This window comes from Corvus moneduloides, chromosome 13 (assembly GCF_009650955.1).
Source record: "Corvus moneduloides isolate bCorMon1 chromosome 13, bCorMon1.pri, whole genome shotgun sequence".
Lineage (NCBI taxonomy): Eukaryota > Metazoa > Chordata > Aves > Passeriformes > Corvidae > Corvus > Corvus moneduloides.
Genome location: NC_045488.1, coordinates 10,496,231 through 10,518,004, shown reverse-complemented (window position 1 = coordinate 10,518,004; position 21,774 = coordinate 10,496,231). Strand labels below are relative to the sequence as shown.

General features: G+C 46.3%; 2 protein-coding genes and 1 long non-coding RNA gene across 3 annotated transcripts in view; 1 reads left to right on the top strand and 2 right to left on the bottom strand.

Moving 5' to 3' along the window:
* LOC116450497 overlaps positions 1-8,649 on the bottom strand; it is a 34,820-nt gene extending 26,171 nt beyond the window's left edge. Inside the window, exons 1-2 of the long non-coding RNA XR_004242810.1 lie at positions 8,386-8,649; positions 7,146-7,214 (exon numbers count right to left, since the gene is read on the bottom strand). This is a non-coding gene — a long non-coding RNA (uncharacterized LOC116450497). The remainder of the gene's footprint in view (positions 1-7,145; positions 7,215-8,385) is intronic.
* A 71-nt stretch (positions 8,650-8,720) lies between these two features.
* PARP16 (poly(ADP-ribose) polymerase family member 16) lies at positions 8,721-14,024 on the top strand. The gene is made up of 6 exons (XM_032122328.1): positions 8,721-8,946; positions 9,814-9,951; positions 10,745-10,951; positions 12,026-12,197; positions 12,542-12,683; positions 13,301-14,024. Exons 1-6 carry the CDS (start codon positions 8,755-8,757, stop codon positions 13,443-13,445), a joined length of 996 nt encoding a protein of 331 aa, XP_031978219.1. The 5' UTR covers positions 8,721-8,754; the 3' UTR covers positions 13,446-14,024.
* A 783-nt stretch (positions 14,025-14,807) lies between these two features.
* Positions 14,808-21,774, bottom strand: part of LOC116450206 (gonadotropin-releasing hormone II receptor-like) — a 22,584-nt gene continuing 15,617 nt past the window's right edge. The window contains exons 3-5 of the mRNA XM_032122325.1: positions 20,591-21,103; positions 20,124-20,325; positions 14,808-19,845 (exon numbers count right to left, since the gene is read on the bottom strand). Coding sequence (XP_031978216.1) covers positions 19,439-19,845; positions 20,124-20,325; positions 20,591-21,097 — 1,116 coding nt within the window. The 5' untranslated portion in view covers positions 21,098-21,103 and the 3' untranslated portion in view covers positions 14,808-19,438. The remainder of the gene's footprint in view (positions 19,846-20,123; positions 20,326-20,590; positions 21,104-21,774) is intronic.

Genomic DNA, 21,774 nt, shown 5'->3' with positions numbered 1-21,774 from the left:
CCACAGGGGTCCTGCTCTCATTAGCAGCATCATTAAAATGCTACAAAAATCTGTCTTGAACTTTATAAGGGCCTGGGAAGGGACATGCTGTATGTGACAGTGTGTATGAACCTCAAGCCATTACAACATGCTGCTCCTGCTCCTTGCTGCATTTTAGGTACGTAATTCCTAGTTAAGAAAGAAAGAATTCCTGGTTTAGGCTATGGAGCAATCCTGACTCCTAATGTATCAGTTTGTCTCCTGCCTGACAGCTAAATATGACAGATTTTTCCATAGATTAAGTGTTGTACAGCTCTCCTGCTATAAGCCACTGGATAAAAAGGGAATGACATGGCATCAGCATAAGCAGGAGATGCAGTGTGGACCACAGCTAGTTAGCAGGTAAAACACCACAGGTGACTTGTTCCCACTAATATTTTAAAACAAGAGCTCTTGTGCTCGTTATCTCTCTTGGAGACAGGGAAAAAATCCCAACAGCCTTTGTGGCAGTGAAGACAAAGCTTTGCTCGGTAGGAGATGTTCTATACAGCATAATGTATGCCGGGAGCAATGCTGGTGTTTTATGGGCCCGCTTAGTGTGAAGTGCAAAACAGGCTTGGGGCTGAGGCTGCATTATTCATGGGGGACCTTAAATATTTCAGTGTGAGGCTGAGGTAGGGAACAACGGTAACAATAGCGTATTGTCCTCTTTCTTCCCCTAAAATCATTGTTTGTGTTTAAGAAGGCATGCAGGGAATCTTTCCCTTTCATTGTAATGCCATGCACTGACACACCCCAGGGAAAAGCAGGATAGCAGCAAGGCAAACCCCACAGTGCCTCCAAGGGAGGGGGAGTTGTCCTGTCGCCTCCCAGCTCCTAAGGAAATATCAGTCCTGTCTTCAGAGAAGGAACAACTTAACGCCTGACATATATTCTTGGAGATGATTGACCAGTTCTGTGCATGAAGGGACACATCAGCAGGTGGGTGCGCATACAAAGAAAGTTTGTGGCAGTTTTTCCCCTTTGAAGCAGCAGAATTATTTCCTCTCAACTCTCCGATCACTCTCCTGCGTATGACTTGCTTCATCCGAAGCAATGGCTGGTTCGCAGCAGGGCAGTGGGAATAACCCAAAATTGCAATATTTGGGGTAATGTGGTCAGAGCAGCAGAGGGCAGAGGCAGGTGAGCAGGCAGAGCTGCCTCTGTGCAGATCCGCTGCTGCCACCAGCCGGCAACTGCAATCCAGCACAAGGCCTCTCCCTGGGACATGAGCTAAAGCAGACACAACACACACACCACTTATGCCAAGCCCCTCCTTGGCTGTTTTCACTGTGAAGAGGCATCCTTGGGCTCAAAAAAGAGCAACACAGCAGATGGAATGCTCAGACGGGGAAAGCTGGACCTCTCCAGGCAAAATTTGCATTTAAGTGCTGCTTTATCCTCTCCAACACCACAGAGATGAGAGTCACCAAAGCTTAAGGATAACCCTCACTGCATCCCAGGTTGGGTATTCTGGAGCTCAGCAGAAGTGGGATCACTCTGGCAGCTCCTTATGTTACCTTCATACAGTGCTGAAGCTGGACCAGAGCTTCAGGGTCCAGTCCCCTTGCAGACAGCCCGGGTCTTGCTATTTATCCCTATAGCTCGAGTCTGGTGTTGAGACCCTTGCGTGAAGTGAGGTTTGGCCAAACTTCAGATAACCAGTTATTTCAAATAACATGATTCTGGCCAGAGCTACATGAGATTCCAGACCTTTCTCACTGCTGTTTTCCTTCCTGCAAAGACAAATCTTGGCAGCTGTCTCTTGCACAAGATAAAACAGAACTAGCTCCCCACATCTGACACAGCTGAAGCGCAATAAAATCCCTGTTTCTGCTCTTCTTGGAACCATCAAAAAGAAACTCAAGTGACTTCCCCAACAGTGAGAAATCGTGAGATTTCAGTTACAATGTTTAAACTCATGCATGTTCCTTCTCAGCTTCAGTCAAGGTTCATAGCCCGAAATTCACATTCCATAGCCACAAAACCTTACACTAGTCCACTGTATCAGTTTATTTCTGACCTGTAACATGTGCTGTGCTTTCTACCTGGAATCATTTGCATCCAGTCCCTTCCAAAAAAAAGCTGTACAACCTTTCCTTTGAAATCAGCCCTCCAAAGGTGGGGAGACAAAGGGCTCATATATTTCTCAGGTAACAGCCCTTTACTTGCCAGGAGATGTTGCTGCCTCCAGGACAACTGTTGCACATCCAGAAGTCTCTTCCTACAAGGCTGATATGAGCACTTTGAAGACTTCCCTTTTGTTTAGATTAACTGATAACTAACAGGCACAGCTGTTGCATTTTTTGATAAGACGGAGAACACAGAGATTGGTGTGAAGGATTGGGTGTGACCTGCACACATCCCATGCCAGAGCACTCAGCTTTCTCCAGCAAGAGCATTCCTGAGAGCCAAATCCTGATGCAGCCCCTGCGCTGCCCTGGGTATTCCCATGTCATTTATCTCCTTGGCAAAGCTGCAAAGCTCTCATTTGGGAAGTGGGGAAGAAGCAATAGGTCCCCCATTTGCTGCAGGGGTGTCCCTACAGACCCACACACCCCCTGTGCCATGACACAGGTGCAGCACAGACATCAGGGGTGCTGCCACCCCCAGCTCCTGCCAGAACTGACCTAGAGGCTCGCTCCTGACCTGGCCTGGATTGGAGACCATGACCTAGAGGTGAACTGCTCTATATCCCATATCCAGTCTCCCACTGAGTTTATTTTCTGGTGTGGCAGATCAAAGACTGCAGTAAGGAGAAAATCTATCAAAGGCTCAGCACCCTAACATAGCTTCAGCTCACTTTTATGTTTACTTTGAACCAGCATACTCCTTTCTATTGTTCAGCAATCGCTTTAAAATGGACAATTATCAGATTTCCCTATTAATGGGAGAAGTCAGGCAATCATAAATCTTAAAACGTGCTACTACCTGCAAACTGCATGTAACACATTATGGAAAAAACAATCTCTGGAGGAAAGCTATTACCAAGTGACCATGTCTTGGCTCAGCAGCTGGTTTTAATTTCAGCAGAGGATCCCCTCTGCTTCCCAGCATCCAGCAGCACTGCTCTTCCCACTGCTTCCCTGTAAGCACTGCAAACCTACAGTGTTGGCCTTGCACTACAGCAATTCAATGGTGCAATCAACAGGGAGAACCTCTGCATCTAAGTCAACAACTGCCAGCCCCTCACTGCATCTGCCTTGTCTTTCATCCAATCCAAAAATGGTTTGAGTTGGAAGGGACCCTAAATATCATCCTGTCCCACTGCCATGAACAGGAACACCTTCCGATAGACCAGGCTGCATCCAATGTGTTTGAAAGAATTGAAAAGTTCTTTTCTTTCCCCTATACAGTGACCTGCACAAAGCTGAATCTGGACTCAAATGAGTGGTGGGCACACTGCCTTTCAAGTCCTGGTATCTCCCTTATGGCACAGAGAGAAAAAGAGTAAGGGCATATGGACCAAAAGATACCAGTTAGTCTTGTGGATAAAGCAGCAGAATCCAGGAATTCTCAGGTGGGATTCTGGTCCCCTCCATCAAAAAGGGTTGGAACGTAAAGTAGCCATGAGGACAAATCTGAGTTTTGCTACAGTTTACAAGTGGCTTTGGGTAAATTGCTTAACCACCCTCAGTTTCCATTCCCTGTGCTAGCTGGGATGCTCATGCCCTTTTTACTGGGATGTCTCATGAATTATCTGGTATTTGGGAAGGTCTTAAATCCATGTAATTCACTCGTAACAAATATGATCCTGCTTTTAGATTAGAATAACAATAATTCAGAACTGAGCACATTTTGTTTTGATTTTTCTAAGACTGTCTGAATTCACTGAGACAAGTGACAAAGAAATATGATTCACCATATTCATGACTACTTCCAAAACGGTTTACTTTAATCTGAGCAATTGGAAAAATGTTAAAGGCAAAACTGCTTTACCCAGCTGACTTTAAAAGGTTGTTTTATTCCACACTTCTGTTTTCAATAAACATCTCAGGATAAAAACATCCCCTGCAGCAGATCTATGCAAAGGACAAAAAGGCGTTAAATCCAAAGTGGGGGCGGGTGGAAGAGATAAATAGTTTACTTCTATTATCTTTACCATATGTTCTATTCCAACTGGATACACATAAACAGCATGCAATCTTCAAGCTCAGCTTTAGACTCTTTGAAGTGACCTGACCATACTACTGATTTATTTCAAACTAACCTTTCTCTTTGAACCTTAGGTCAAGGTTAATTCCATAATAAAACATATCTTATACAGCTGGCTGTTCCAGTGGTGCTAGCAAGGAACGAAGCCCTCAGTCATAAGCATTTGTTTCACTGAGTGTGGTATTGTATTTCTATTTTCCCTTCCTTGTATTAATTTCCTTCACAGACCCTAGTTAAGGGGGAAAAAACCCTCTTTTCCGGTCCATGAGATCAATTTTAAACACACTGGAATTAAATGAAGACATTTGAGCCACATTTCTTTGCTGAAATGCATCTGCCAACCCCAGAAACTATTTTTATTACAGTCTATGTTTAATAATCAGATCTTCAATTTCATAAGAAGCCACACAGCTACGTTATTCAAACTCTTGCACCGGCAATGACCCTTTCAGCATCTTTTATAAAATCATCTTTGCACTGAATCACAGCAAATCACCAAGGATAGCTTTTCTATCTAGGAAAATAAAGTGGGAAAAGAGAAACACGTTTGAAGAGTCCTTCTCAAAAAACCAAAGGAGAGCTCCTTGCCAGTGCCCCAGCCAGTCTTGCCTGCCTGTAGCTATCAAAGCACACGAAGCAGGGGTGCAAACGTGTGGGAGTAAGCTTGGGATGTGGGATGCAGTCGCTAAGAAATGCTGAGGTGCATAACATATCACTCAACATTGCTCATTGGGTTGTTTTCCAGAGGATTGGAAAGACGCTTTTGAATTTCAGCCTTCAGCCCACAGCACACACTCACAGCACTTAATTAAAAAGCAGCAACACCAAAGCTAAACCAGCAGCTGTTCCACATTTGTCCTGACTCCAGAGCCTTGCCAACACGGTGCCTCTTGGAGCTGTCGGGAGAGGGATGAGTAGAAACCTTTGGTTTGGTTTGGTTTGGTTTGGTTTGCAAAGCACAGGCTGGAAAACCTTATCTGCTGTAGCTAACCCTGAGGGGAATTGTGCTTCCCCTCCAAAGGAACAATGATTTTATCCAGGCTTATCTGCCTACATTTCACAGGTCTGAGTCTATAGTAGTTGATGCTCAGGACCACCAGCACACAAAGGGGCACCTCTCCTAGAACAGCCCCAAAAGCTTTCAGTGCTTCATCTCTGGCTTAGGGGCAGCTTTGTGACACAGGGTTTAGCCCAATGTTAAACGAGTTTGAGCAGGCAGCACTCTCAGGCAGCATCAATACAGCAAACTTGTTATCTCATCAATATCTGTCATCGCCGAGCACAGCTGAGCTTGCCGTAATGGAAGCACCATCCATTTGGAATCCCAAAGGTAGGCATCAGTTTTGGATCAATGCTCTCAGAATCTCCATTAAGTATTACAGTGCCAGTGATGTTTTAGATCTATTTTGGGTTAATTTCTTTAAACCAAAACAAGGCCACAAAAAGTCTTTCACTGCATTTTGACTCTCTTAGAGTAATATAAAAAGTGGTGGCACAGGAAGCTCAGCATCCCCAGAACTGATGTGGTACCAAGGAAAACCTTTTCCCTCCAGCTCTCCATTCCCATTTCACCACACTGTCTTTCAGCTTCTCCTCAGGACTATTGCCTATTCCCACTCCTTAATCACGTGCCAGGATGCCCCACTCCCCACAGCAGTGCTCCAGCTGGTAGTGCCCTGAGTGTCCTGCTCTCCACCCCACTCTCTGTCCCAAAACCACAGCCCTGGGCATGCTGTGAGGTAGAAGATACGGCATGCAGAAATTCCTGAACAAGAGACACACCTTTTGCTGCATGGAGTGTCTTTACCTGTCCCATAGATATGAAGAGCAATACTCCTCCTCTTTCCTCTACCACAGTAATTGGTACCTTAAATGAGGGCATTGGAATTATATCAGTTCAAGAGCTCAAAATAACAATGTAAAATTCCACCCAAGGAATTTTTGAAATTGAAAGAGACATCTCTACCATTTTCTAATCTTCTTTAACAGGCACCAAAAAATATTACATCTAATGATTTATTAGTGAATGAAACCAGCCAATTAGACAGCCAAGGACTGATTTTTCAAAAGGATCGCACAGAACAATTTAATATCATGGGAGATAATAAACATGTCCTGAGCTGGATCACTGAATGATGTTGCTAACAGCCTGTCAGAGATATCAGATATTTACAGGAGAATAAGGCACCACATCAGATAAAGTAAAATACATCCTCTCAAGGATATAGAAAAATGGAAAGGAATCACTCCAGCTGCATTTTAAGTCTGGGTAATTTCCGTAAATCCTGAGAAGAGGCTTTGTGTGGTGCTAGTTCTTGTCTTAAGGCACCCATCCATGCTGCTGGCATGTGGGAGACCCTCTGGAGCAAGCAAGTTGAAAAATAGCACAGACCTCACAAACTGGACAATGTTTTAAAGATAAAAACACATACAGGTATCTACTAAATTGGGTAACATAAACTAAAGGCACCTTTAAAATAATATTGTCTACATGCCATTAAATATGTCCCAAGCAAGTATTTGTGCTGTCCTAGAAGTGATGGCTTCCTACTGCAGCCTTTGTGATGCAGCTGTCATGGAAAGACACTTTTTTGATAAACTAGTAAAAAGCAAGTAAACAAAGCTACAATTTAATTCAATTATATATATCATTGTGAAATATATTACAATTTAATGCAATTGCGCACAGGCTATGATCAATCTGGTTCTAACCAAAATTTTGAAACCTCCTCATTATTAAACATAGTCAGAATTATTAAAAATTTCAAGCCATTCAAGTGGATGAGTAAGAATAGGAATTCTGCACTTGGGAGTGAAGTTCCTATTTTTTTTTGCTTTGATACCAGCTTGCCCTTAGACAGGATGTAACACAGCTGGTGTTCCTGTTCAAGAAGGCTGCAAATTGCAGCTCCAGCTATCTCTAGAGATTCAGCTATGAGATGAGAGCCCAGTTACAGGTATTCACAACTGACCTCAGCATTTTTCTGAGCATCTGTGCAGTGCCTGTATCAGTCACTTCATGGATATGTGCAATATCCCTCCTGAATGAAGAAACCAAGAAAGGTGTTAGAAGACATCCAATGTTGCTATACATTTCCAAAATTGTACTCAGGACACCAACAATTTGGGTTGAATGGACTTCCACCCTGATTTCTAAGACATTCTGGGACTGGAAAGATGCTTCACAGCACTAACACTACACCAGCATTCCAAGGAGGAACACCTGAGTCTCAATCTCAAGCAACATAGTGAATGCAACCTCATGAAGAGGTTCAATTAAAAAGTGAATTCCTCTCCCTTAATCCTGCAACACCAGCCTTCAGAGATGACTCAAGCTAACTTGGATTCTTCCTTGAGACTACAAGTTTGGATGATAAAGGGAATTGTTGAGGAGTAATGACATCTACATGTTTTTGACTTAAGTTAGTCTGTTAAAATTAGAGATACATAAAACCAAATCTGACACAAAAAGCAGTCTCCTTGGATGACCTTTCTGGTTAATCTGCTGTTTCACACGAATGCAATGACCAAGCTGTGAGTTTGCATCTGCCATGCCCCAGCAGTTGAGGGCAGGAGCCAGGGACCCTCCCAGTGCTGTGCAGAGGATGGGGCACAAGCCATCTGACATGGCCACGGTGCAACTAACACCCCAGGACACTGTCACTGTCCCCCCACTGTCCCAGGCCTTGGGATCCTAATGTGCTGGCACAGTGGGTACAGAGAGCTGGGATCCCCCTCCACATTCTCCCTGCCCCATGGGCCATGGACCTGAGCTGGTCTATACCTGAGGTGAAGGTCACATTTTTCCCGACAATCCATAACCCCTTCCAGTCTCTGAGAGGAAGAGGCAATTGCTCCCTTTACCCCCTCCAGGTCACTACCTGAGAAGATGCTGTTGTACCTTGTAGGCCTCTCACAGTTTCCACCTGAAGAGAAAGCACTATTTCCCCATACCCCTCTCCCAATCTCTACTTGTGAGAGCGATGCCATTTCCCCCTGTACCCCTCTCCCAATCTCTACCTGAGGGCAAGGTACCATTCCCATCTATACCCTCTCCTGGTCTCCTCCTGAGGGGAAGACGCCATGGCCCGCTGTACCCCTCTCTTGATCAACACCTGGGGGGATGGCGCCATTTTCCCACTGCACTTTTTCACAGTCCCATCCTGAGGGGAAAGCACCACTCCCTCCTCATACCCTTCTTCAGGTCATTACCTGAGGCAAAGGTGCCATTCCCTCTCGTACCCCTCTTCCGATCTCTGCCTGAGGGGAAGGCGCTATTCCCCACGAACCTTCCCTCGGTCTCTGCCTGAGAAGAAGATGCCACTGCCCCCTGTAACCGCCTTCGGTCTCTACCCGAGGCGAAGGCGCCACTCCCCCAGACCTCCGTCCTTCCTCCCCGTCCCCACGCAATGCGCACAAGCGCCAGCCGCCCCTGCTCCCGGCGGCGCGGAGACCGACGGCTCCGGAGCGGCGCGGGGCGGGCGGAGGCCGCTGCAGGGCGGGGCGGCGGAAGGGGCGACGCCGGCGGGGCGGGCGCTGCCGCCTTGTCGGAGCGGCCGCGCTCGGCAGCCCCTGCCGGGCATGTCAGCACCCGGCCCCGACCCCGGCGAGGCGGCCCCGGGCGCCAGGGAGGCGGCGCGGCGGGACCCGCTGGCCGCCGACCTGCGGTGCAGCCTGTTTGCCGCCGCGCTGCAGAGCTACAAGCGCGACTCGGCGCTGAGGCCCTTCCCGGGCCGCTACGCCAGCGGCGACACCAAGGACTTCGAGGGGCTGGTGAGTGCCGGGGGCCGGCCCGGGGGAGCTGCCCGCAGAGCCAGGGCACCTCCTCAATGGGGGAGCACGGGCTGCCCGCCGAGGTGAGGGCAGCGACACCGCAGGGTCACGGATAAAGCAGGATCAAGGGTTTATCCAGTCAAAGAATCCAGGTTTAAAGGAGTATTTGGGATTCTGACCGATAAACCCACACTGGGAAACGCCCAGATCCGGTATGGGCACGTGAAGTAACAAGCGATAGGTAACAGGTAGTAAGGGACAGGACGAGAGGAAGCGGCCTCAAGCTGCTCGAGTATTCCGGAATATTTCTATCCTGAAATGGTGGTCAGGCATTAGAATAGGTTGCCCAGGGAAGTGGTGGAATCACTATCCCTGGAGGTGTCCAGAAAACACATAGATATGGCACTTGGGGACAGGGTTTAGTGGTGGGCTTGGCAAAAAATAATAACTCAGTAATCTCAGACGTCTTTTCCAGCCTTAATGTTTCTAACGTTCTATGAAGTGTTACGAGAGCTTGCCCAGCGTGAAATTCAAATTCATATTGAAGGGTTTGCGTGTTACGTGGCGTGAACACCCCCACGTCAGGCCTGCTGCACAGACTGCTTTGTGACAGCTTTTCTCTCAGGAGTCTTGATTGTTCCTGTACAAACCCTACAGATACTGTTGGTAATATCACTGTTTATAACTTGCCTGCTATTTGCTTTCAGAGCAATTGACAGACTTCCCCACAAACTGGATACAAGTGTTTGTATCTCAGAACAGAACCTGCTTTTCAGTTTGTTGGGGTGAAATATTGTTTTGTTTTCACTAGAGGTCCCTGTTCAATCGCAATGGCACTAAGGAGCTTGTGCTAAATGCCTCTGTTAGCTTGCAGATACCAACGCTCTACCAAGCCTGAAGGAGCTTCTGGAGTCTGTTCCAAATACAGATAAAAGGACGTGGGACCTGTTTAGTTGGATTCTGTCATCTAAAGTCTTCATGATACAAAGTACTAAGAAACAGGACGTAAGTTTTGTATTCTGAAAATCTTGATTAGAATTTGGTTTTTAAGGCAAACTTGCACTTCAGAGAATATTTCCTCCTGTCAGAATTAAGTTGGTTATTGTGTGAGCTTGACAGTTGAACATAAATCCATTCTTCTCTGTATATAGAGAGGGGTGTTTTTTTAAGTAAAATTTTCAGGAATACTGGTTGGAAGAAATAGTTATCACTGTCAGTAGTTGATGATGGGCAGTGATTGTGGTTGGTTACTGCAGTTAACATAACACATACGTGCATGGTTTAGACTGAGAGTCCAACTCAGATGTCATGGAGCTGGGTCCTGCTTGTCACTGAGAAAGAGAACTCTTGTCTTCTGCATACTGCCCCAAAAAGGGAAAGGTTCAAAACCACTGAGGCACTTCTGTAACAGGGATCAAAATAGTTGTAGAGATTAGCAGCAAGATGAAAACAACTTCTATTTTTGTGGTTTTTTCTCTTGCAAGATCAGCTGATGAATATATTGTCTTAGTAGCCAAGGTAGAATTGTGGTATTGTCCTTGCATCATAAACTAATTCATAATTTACAATTCAGATTTGGGTTTTTTTTCTGGAGAGAAGAATTAGGATTTAACTTTGATAGCAAGAAACCAGTAGAATTTTTACTGTTCACTTACTTTTGAATTGTGACAGTGTTGAATTCTAACTTAGAAAAGTATAATCAGAATACATTAAACAGTATGAAGGGACAGGAAGCAGAATTTCCAGTGAGTAATCTAACCACATAAATCAACACTGATATTCTTTCCTGTTTTTTAAGTATGAGAAGATCCAGGAACTCACAGGGATGTCTGGGGCTGCAGTTCCTGCTCCAGACTACCTCTTTGAGATCGTGTACTGTGATCAAATGAACACCAAGTTTGCTGAGACCAAGGGAGAGCAGGACCTTATCTACGCCTTTCATGGGAGCCGCCTGGAGAACTTCCATTCCATCCTGCACCACGGCCTGCACTGCCACTTGAACAGGGTGAGGCTCCTGCCATTGACACCATCTTCCCTTGGTCACTTGCAGCTGGGGACACTTTTTAAAAATAGGCCCAGATTCCTTTTGGGGTATGAAATGTGCTGATGATCTTGTACTGCTATTTTCATTTCAGTGTAGGCCTTTGTGGATGGCTGTGTTGGATTTTCTAGTGCAGCCTGAGGGTAAAATCTGGAAGTGGCATGAAACCCTTTTCACCAGCGTGACAATTCATGACTGTCCTTTGCTTCTTTATAAGGAAGTGTAATTCCTCTGAAAATCCTGACCTGTCTGACAGCCTGCAGCTGGGAAGTGCCTGTCTAAAGAGGAGGAGGACAGTGGAGATTTTCTGCCTGGCCTTGTGTTTAGATCAGCAAAGTTTCAGGTGCTCCTTGCAAGTGGAGCCTTCTTAAATGGTCTGGTTTAGGGATACAACCCATGGGATTTGCACCGCTTTTGATTTCAGTGGAAGGGCAGTTGAGACTCCTGGCTTTTTGTGTCAGTTGTAAGGCAGCTTTGACACAGCACCTGCTTGACCTAGCAGTCAACCTGGACTATGTTATTTTCCCCACATTCTCGATGAGTAATGGTTTACTGGGTACAATGGACTTACTGGAGTAATAATTTTAGCCAGTGTGGCAAATTGAAAAGTACTTTCCTCTTTTCTAGTAAAGCATGGATCAAAATGAAGTAAAGCCTTGCCTTGTTTGGGGAGTTTGGATTACTTGAATGATGACAGTCTCAATAAATTGATGAAATGCCTTTTAAGAACGGTGCAGTCATGTTGATGTAAAATACTTATGCTGGCAAACTAACTCCAAATCCGGGAAAGCATGAATCTGTCCACACCAAATGCTCTGCCAAGCAGCTAATTTGAGGGATGGGAGAGGGCAGCAGCCCCACCCCAAGGAGGTTGTGCCAGGACAAAAACAGTGCGTGGACCAGGCCCAACACGGGTCAGAAAGGCCTTTCGTAATTTACCTTCAGAAGCAGAACTGCCAGTCTGAAAGGAAAGAACACTTGTATGTTGTTTGAGGTTTGCAGTACATGATTTTAGGATAGATTTCTGCTCTGTTTCAGACATCCCTGTTTGGTGAAGGCACCTATCTGACCAGTGACCTGAGCCTGGCTCTGCTGTACAGCCCTCATGGTCTCGGCTGGCAGCGAAGCGCACTGGGCTCTATCCTCAGCTGTGTGGCTGTTTGTGAGATCATTGACCACCCAGATGTAAAGTGTCAGGTGAAGAAGAAAGGTGAGTCTATTACAGTAATAACTGTGTAGTTAGTACATCTGTCCTTCATGTTGTTTTTCTTTCATTATTAGTATCAGTGGCTTCTCGAGCACTGGATGGGAGACTTACCTCCTTGTCACCCTGGTCTGGGCCATAATGTCATCCATACCAAGGATGACTAGGAGTGGTATAGCCTCAAGCAAACTTCTCAGTCTATTCTTGGATTCAGGGGAATACCAAGACTAGATCTTCAGTTATCTCATTCCCATTCTTCTGGGGGGTGTGTATGGGGGTGTTGGTTGTTTACTTTTTTTGCAGTTACTTGAAGTTCTGCATTTTTTTTTTCTTTTCTCTTGCCAATTCAGATTCAGAAGAAATAGACAGAAAAAGAGCAAGAGTGAAAAACAGTGAAGGAGGAGATGTACCACAGAAATACTTCGTTGTCACAAACAACCAGCTCTTACGAGTTAAATACTTGCTAGTGTATTCACAGAAGCAGCATAGGAGGTAAGAGTTCAGCTGTCTAGAGGGATGAGCTGCTACAACAGCCAGATAAACACATCTCATTGTTGAAAAACAACAGAAAACAACCAAGAAAGATACACTGCACCACCAGAATTTGTTTTTAGCCCATTGCCTATGGAAATAAGTCTTACACCATCACATTGCCTCTGTCTTGCTCTTTGACACTCCCAGGCTCGGCTAAATTTGCTTTTTTACCAGACCTGTAAGCACTTAGTGTCTGTGAGAGCTCTAATTATCTGTTTGTGGCAGGAAACCAAGAGTGGATGTCTGGTGAGTGCAGCTCTTAAAACTGCCTCAGTTTTAACTCTGCCCTTATCTATCCTAAGTGGCAGTGTTCACTCAGCTAATCAACACATGTACAGGCCAGGCAGCTACAGCTCCAGACCACAGGGAAAGGTGTGAACATGGGGACAAAAGACAGGATTGTGCATGGAGACTTAGGGAAAAGGGATGTGGTGAAAATCAGGCTTTGTTAGTTACATGGATTGTGGAACAACTTTCTGTTTCTATTGCATTTGCTTAAAATATCAAAACCTGAGATACTCTTTGCCAACTATTCATGCATATTTGACAGAATTAATGCACTTTTCCCTTTTCAGGCCTTCTAATGAATCTTCCTGGTTTTACACCCACCGTTTTGCCGTAATGATGATGTTGTACCTGCTGTTGCTGATAGTGATAGGGGCCAGCAACTCGCCAACCTTCATCTACTACTGGCACAGAATGTTTGACTCGGAGAGATGAACCACCCGAGATGATAAACTGTTACTTTCACCATGTGCCTTAAGAATAGCTGATCTGCAATGCACTGCATCTATTCCAGAGCTCTGGAAATAAAGGTGCCTGGAGCTTTCCAGTTCTGTCACCAATACATTAATCCTCATGGCATCTCTGCATTTATTCTTATTTCTGTGTTCCTGGGATTCATGAGGATGCTGAGTACAGCTGAAAAGGATCACAGTGGTGCAGTTTAGCATGAGCCAATCGTTAAGGGTCCATGGGAAAAAAGGTTATTTAAGATTAATGAAAACTAAGTGTGCAAACACTCAGGTGTAACTTATTTTCTGTCAAGCTGAAGTATGTTTGCACAAGTTGGAAAGGAGGATTTTTCTGGATGTCAGGCAAAGCAACTTGTTGGGAGTCTTATCAGTATGTTTTCAGAAACTGAATCTAGTGATGTTTGCCATGTATCAATGCAGATGGAATTACTTTTAAACTTTTAAAACTAACTTTGGTCAGGAATTTTTATATTTGAGCATAATGATTGTAAGTTAAAAAAAACCAACAAGAAATAAAACAACCACTAAAATGGAAGAAGTTAAATGGTTTCTAGTGTGTTTTTTCCCCTCTGTAGAACATTGTTGTGTTTTGATCCCAGCTGGCAGCCAAGCACAAATCCAAAATATAGTTACTACACTGCTATGAGGAAAATTCATTCTATCCTGGACAAAACCAGCATAAACATCTACAAGGCTTGTGGTCTCAGCCATGATCTGTCTTATCCTATCTTACTGTGCAGATTAGACAAAGTCAGGGTTTTCAGCATCAATACTGAATAAGGATTGTTCTTACCAAACTGGGGATTTGTTAGAGAACACACCATGTGCACGTTAGTAATGCAACATACACAGGGCAACACTCACTCCCTCCTGTCAAGTCATTTGTGTTTGCTGTTGTTACAAAGCAACCTACAACTGCCTGAAACAGAAGAAGGAGCAAAGAACTGTCCTCTGATTAGTGACTGGCCATGGGATAACCCCGTGAAGACCCAGGGATTCTAGGCAAGGAGAAGCCAGATCTGTGCCACAGTTCAGTCTCTCAGTCCAGCCTTTAGTAGATTTGATAAATGCAGGTTTTCATTGCACAGTGAACCCTAACCACAAAAAAAATAAATCTCATCACATATTTCCAGCAAATGAGTCTGTGATTACTACCTTACTCATTAAATAGTTCAAAGAAAATCTCTTCTTTTTCTGATGTTGTTCTAGTACCTAATTGCCAGAAATAATGTCCTGGTAACCAGATTTTTTTAACTTAAGGCTGACAACAAATTCATTTACAGCAAGCCCTCTTCTTGGTGACTGGAGCTAGACACATTTATCCCAGTTAATTTTGCTGCCAGAACAAATTTATTTATTCACCATACAGCTTGCAAAACAAGAACATTATAATCCAATTCCCCATTGCCTTTTACAGCCCGTTAATAATGCTCACTGTCAAAGCACACTCAGCACATCAGCCCAAGAAGTGTCAGTGCTAATTATTGCAGAAATTTGCAATTAAAATATACATAAACTAATAATTTATTGTGCAACAGATTCAACTTTATAGTATAGTTTACTCCTTGATATTTCAATGCAGAAACTTGGGATTTAAGACACGCACAGGGGTCCTGGGAATATTTGCCCATTTTTGGTCTTCCTCAGCATGTTATATTAAATGTTGTGCAATGTAAATATACAAGTTTATGGGAGGTAATGTGACAGCCAAAAAACCTGGAGGTATTTGATGCTGTCTAAAGGGTAATGGTTTGTTAAAAAGCCTGGCATGTCTGAAAAAACCTCCATCTTTGGGAACAGATGGGCTATTTGGGGCAGTTTGGAAAAGGAGGAGACTGAGCAGCAGTTTGTGGGATGGCTGGCTGCTGGCACTGCAGGGAAAGGCACAAACCTGGGAGCTCCTGAGCCAGATGAAAGGAACACAGCAGGGATTTAAAGCTCTTTTCTTAGGATTTCTTTGCATAGGAAAGTTTCTGAGAGTAAGCAAACGAAGTAATAATAGCTCCAGGCTATGTCCCCAGAGAGAAAGCATTGTGGGGGCTCATGGCAGACAGGCACAGTCCAGCTCTGCAATGAAATCAGCAGGTATCAAAGGAAAAAAACCAGCTTTTTCTGCTTTGATCAGTTTGAATAGACCCAAAAAAAAGGAGGTGGTGCAGGTGGGAGCTGAGTCCTGATGGATGTGTGTGGAGTATCCCTCGGAGAGCTCGTAGCCCCATCCCTCATGCTCAGGCCTGCAGGGATTCTGGGCACAGCCTCATCATTGCTTCAGCTGCACAGCTGTGGAGCGGGGCAACAGCAATGGGAAAATATTTTAAATACATTTAAGGTGCTCAGATCCTACCTAGCAGCCTGGCAAAATACTTAATATCCTACTCCCACGCTTGTTTTCTGTGCTCCCTGCTGATTTCAGCATGTGTTTCCCAACGTGGTGAGGTGCAGTCAGCTGGATTAATGCGGGTATTGTGCTGAGTAACTAACAGTATTATGAATTAACCCAAGGTTTGTGTTAGCCTCTTAAGCCACTTGCGTGGTTCTCTGAACATGCACAGTGCTATAAAAACACTAACAGGGAATGAATCAGAATTTCCTCCCCAACAAAGGGCTGCTGTGTTTGGAGCAGGCAGCCCAGGGTGAGGTCGAGGAGTTGTAAAATACAGAGCTACCTGCTTTTATTAAGATATTCATTACATTACTGTGGTGAATATTAAAGAATTGTTACTGAATCAGACAAATCTAATCCTGGCTGGGACTGCAAGAAGTGTGGTAACTGGTGTTTCCTTGGTGGAAATGGGCAGGTTCTGAGGAAGTGGGAGAATTTTCCTCCCACAAGCAGACACAGATAATATATATAAAAAGTATTTTTTGTCTCTCTATGTATTTTAAATATATTTTTATATGGAGATCTCAGGAGCCAGCTGAGGAGAAGGGCAGGTGCTGTTGGAGACAAGGGGTTTGAGGCAATGTGGGGAGAGAGAGGGAAGCCCCACAGAAAGCAGGACCACCCCTACGCAAGGGGGAAAGTGAGACTCTGGGATTCATGCTCCCGATAAGTGATGCAAAAATCTTGTGCTCTCTAAAGTGTGAGCAAATATAAGAAAAGCAGATTCAGAAATGCAAGAATATTCAAAGCAGGCCTGCGCTTTGGTCTACCTCTGGCAAGATCCAGACCTAGACCGATCCCAGCTTCCCCAGGGAGGTGCTGCCCACCTGCTTGCTCACACTTCCTGCATGCAGTGGGCACATGGCTTGGCAGCACACTCTTCCAGTGACATTTTTCTTCTCTCATGAAAGCTGTCACTTTGGGCACCTTGCCCACACTCCAGGCTCCACAAGATGTCACTTTGAACATCAGCAACAGGAGGGAAGGTATGAAAGAGATGGGCAAAAGGAGCAATGCTGGAGTGCCTGCAATCATCCCAAGAGATGTGCTATGCTTCCCCTAAGGACTAATGTATATATGCTTGCCAGAATTCCCCTTTTCTACTCTTCATAGAGAACTTTTCCAACCTAAATTACTGTAAGATCACCAAGTCCCCCTAAAGCCAAACCTATTTTTGCCTTTTCACTGTACCCATGGGGTGTGAAGATGGTGGATCCTTCCCACAAGGAAAAAAATGTTTCTTGCTCCTCAGAGAAGACCTCTGAGCTCTCCTGTTGCTGGGCAAGAGGAGACATGTGGTCTTAAGTGCATGAGCAATGTTGGATCTGTTCTGTCCCACTCAGCAAAAAGTGGATGAAGATAGTTTTCAGTAGATTAAAGACACTTTCCTGCTTATTCAAGGCTTGCCAGAGAACCAATACACCTTCAAGGCCTGCCTCCCATCAGCAGTATAAACAAAGAGACCAAAGGAATGTCTGATGAATAAATTAGCTTCCCCTACTGCAAGCCTTTCCCATCACCTTTCAAGAAGCCCTTTTTTGCCAGCCTGGCATCAGCCAGCCCCTGCTCTGTTAGCATTGGGTAATTAACATTGAGCAGAATGAGCCCAGGAAAGCCAAACTGCGATTACGCATCTCATTGGAGTTTGGATGCTTCCTAAATGGCTCACACTAATCCCCACCAGTTGGTCTGGACTCCTGCAGTTCTAATTGATTTTTTTTTTTCCTCCTTGGGCTACATGTTTAGCATAAATAATAATTAGTACCAGAAAGGCAAAGGCTGAATAGCCATGTGCAGCTCAGCATCACCCTGAGCACTGTGGCTTCCTGTGTCCTCATTGCACAGCCTCAGCCAGCCTGCAAGGACTACTTGCCACCCCTCCAATTTTAGTAATTTGTTAGCTGGCGCACTGGGAGACCAGTCCAGATCCTTTCTGACTGATGGGGAGCCAACACCTCTCAGAAACAAGGTTGAGAAAAATCCCCCTCAGTGCCCAAAGGAGACTTGTTTTCTTGAGGGGAAGACATCTCCCAGCTCCCTACACATGCAACCACAGCAAGACAAGAGTTGTTTTTAAAACAAAGCTCTTTCATCCTGATAATGTCCAGATGCTCATTCAAAGCTGCGGTGGCCACAAAAATAGCCAAGGAACTGCCTCCTGCCAAGTCTAGAGCTCCTGAGCTGTCCAAAGGTTTAACTAAACTAAGAAAACAACCACCCACCTGGCTCAAAACTAAATTTCTCTTCAAAAGCAAATCCCACTTTTAATAACAAGCATCAGAGAATGAAAAGAAAGCAATAATCCACTATTTCTAATTACCTGGAAAGGACAACACAGTTGAATAAATGCATCTCTTCAACCCACACCCAGAGAAGAGACCTCTGCCTTCACAAGCAACTTTTGGCACAGTTGTAGAAAGCAAACAACCCATGTTACTCACCAAAGCTCAGCTGATCCCTCCAGAAACCCTCCTTGCCCTCACTTGCCTCTGGCACAAAGAGGTGCTGATAGACCCCTGCACCTACCAGCTGCTTCCTATCCCTTCCATCGTTGGGACACCTCGGACAACACCTGTGGGGTGGCTGCACCTGCTCTGCTGGGGCAGAGCCAAGGGGCTGGTGCTGCTTAGAGCAAAGCAAATGTGTCCAGCATGTGGCCTGCAACCTGCCAGCTTGTGCTCTGGGACATGGGGACAGAAAAGTCTAGAGGGCCTGGGCAGTGTCAGGTCTGGTTCTCATTACCCCAAATACCCTCCCTCCTGGTTTGCCCTGTGTCCCACAGAGCTGCTGTGTAATGATGTGTCTGTCTGTACCATCCCCTTCACACCAGAAAACGGTAGCAGGGACTGTTTTCTCTTCTGGCTGTCTTCAAAAGAGAGAAGAAACCTCACCCCACTCCCCTGTGGTTCTTTGTACCACTCTTGCCTGAGCCCCTCCATCCCCACAGCACTCCCTCCCTCCCCACCACACCTGGAGGATGAATGCCCCTGAATTAATCAACCTCCAGACATTTGGATCTTTTCCAGGGTTTGTCACACAGCCATGAGAGAACCAGGCAGGTTCTGAGTCAGGAGATCTGGAATTTCCAAAGAGCTTTTCCAACAACGGGTGGAGAAAACAGAGTAAAAGCCTGTGATCACACCTTTGCAGCCTCAGGGTGACACCATCCATGCAGCTCTACAGCTGGGTGTAGGTGCAAAGGGCACTTGAAGACCAGCCGCTCCAGAGACATGACCCTGGACCACAGAGGAGATGGCAAATTTCCTCCCAGGGGTTGATGCTAGAAGTGTGGAGAAGCTTGCTCCCAGAATCAGGGCCGGAGCATGCGTTGAGTACAAAAAGAATGTTTTTCTAGTTGTCACAGCGCTGCCAGAATACAGCAGAATGACCATCAATACCCCCAAATATTTTTCACCCTGAGTAAAGGCAGGAGACACATTCTCAGTCTCTGGCCAGAGACCCTCAACCAATAAAGCTGAGTAGGGAACCTCATCATGAAAGTCTCCAGAATGGTCCTACAGGACAAAACACTCCCAAAGCTGTGCCTGCCATCCCCTTGTGGGTATATCTCTTCATCAGACCATGCTGACAGTTGTCCCGTTGGAGCCCCCTGATGCCACCCCACCATTTGCAGCACTGTCCTTGATGTTCTTCTCTGAAGCTGAGATGGGCTTGTGTCTCTTTTGCCTGGTGATGGCTGTTTCAATGCCCCTGAGACACAACTGCACGTCCTCCCGAAAGGAGGGTGTGTACAGTCCATAAATTATAGGGTCGGTGCAGGTGTGCAGCAAGCCAAAGAGGAAGAAGCTGTGGTTGACATACTCCGGCATCTTCTGGATCATGGCTGGCTGGAACCAGTACCACAAGCCCAGGAGGTAGTATGGGGTCCAGCAGATGATGAAGGTGGCAACAATCACTATGGTCATCTTGAGGGTCTTCATGCGTGCCTTGGAGATGTGGTCGTTTTGATTTCTTGTCAGACCTGCCAAGGAGAGTCAAAAGGATAGTTGAAGATAGGGGAAAACCAAGACAACACAACCACCCATGACTCTGCTTCTGCCAGAGAGGGGAGACCATCTCATAATCTGGTCCATGCCCCAGAGGAAGAAGACAGCAAGGACTGGGGTCAATAAGTTTGTGCAAAACCTCTTAGTTGGTTTACCTTTCAAAGGATGTTGTGGCAGACCCAACAACAACTCCAGGATGGAGAAGTTCAGTCATGGAGTCATGGTGGACATTAAAGGGTTGGGATCTACTTACCTTTATTGACCTTTAGCTGCTTACTGATCTCCCAAAGAATCCGGACATAACAAACGATCATGACGCTCAGGGGGGTGATGTAGAGGGTGGTAAAGGTGAACATGTTGTAGACGGTTTCCTCCCAGTGCGCTCGGAAGCTTCCATGAGTAACACACTGGGTGAAATTCCCTCCTGGGGCTGTGTTCAGGTGGAAGAGGAAAAGCTGAAATGGAGAACCAAAGAATAACTCAGAGAGGATTTGGAGCAGAGCACCACATCCTGGAGATGCTGCTGACTGTGCATGGAGAGCATCTCCCTGCTGTTGTTGGACTGCGAGAGGGGCTCTGGGCACCTAACTCATGTCTTGGTCTGGTGCTGGTGGAGCCCATTGATTGGGATAGACTGCCTGGGGATGTCGGGGTGGAGAAGCCCTTCTCCAAAACCACCCCAGCCTAGGCAAAATCCATGGGGAGGGCACTGAACCTTACCTGGGGCAAAGCTAGGAGCACGCTGCCAGCCCAGGCAGCACGGAGCAGCATCCCATTGCGGTGGTGAGCACGGGAGAATGGATGGAGGATGGCCGCATGCCGGTCCAGGCTGATGACCACCAGCACCAGGGCAGCCGCGTACATGGCAAAGAGCTTGAGGAAGTTGAGGATCTTGCAGGAGATGTCCCCTCCATACCACTGAACTGTCACGTTCCATGCTGCATCCAGGGGCATCACCATCACTGTCACTAGTAGGTCGGCCAGTGCCAGGCTGAGGATCAGTGGCTGCACATGGGATTTCCTCCTCTTCCTCAGCAGGCTGCCCAGCACCGCCGTGTTGCTTCCCACCGCCAGCAGGAAGAAGACGGCTGTGATGATCACACGGACCTTTGCTGCTTGAGTGAACTGGGGCTCCACCCAGTACTGGGGATACCCAGAGGCTGAGACATTGGTGTCCTCCCACACAGACGGGCAGTGGGGAGATGCAGGGAGCTGCTTCTCACTCATCCCCTGCTGAAACACAAGCAGCAAAGTGAAACCCTTCTTAGGGGCTGTGTGGAATGTGCAGCTTCAACATATGGAAAAGTGGGGAGATGGTGGGATCTTCACTGGAGGCATCAGCAGCAGTCTGTCCCATCTGTCCTGTCCTGTCCCCTCTGTGTTGACTATTTTGCAAAGCCACCGTGTCCCCCCATCAGGGTGACCCAGCCTGGCCGCCCTCTCTTGCTTACCCCTGCTGTAGCTACAGTGACTGCTCACACAGACATGTATTTTTAGCTCTTTGCGAGGTGGCTGAGCAGCTGGGAAAGCAGGCGTGGTGGACAGGACCATGGAACCAGTCTGTCTGCCAGCATCCTGCTGGGAATGGATCATACGAGAGCTGGCTGAGCCTGTGCTGGGACAGCTGTGCTCGATTCAAGGGCTTGTCCTTCCAAAGGGGGTTTGTAAGCAGGGCTCAGCTTTTTAGAAACCCCACAGCCCTTCCCGTTAGTGTGTTAAACCTTAATGGTCCACCTCCATCTCCAGTACTGGATCTGAGGTCGTAGGCAAGAGCAGCTGGGGGTGGCCAGGCAGGGAGAAGGGGGATCCCACGCTGTCCAGCATCTGATAGTGGCGCCTCGGAGAGGATCACAGTGGCTCCTCGGAGAGGATCACAGTCCAGGAGCCTGGACTTTCCCAGGACC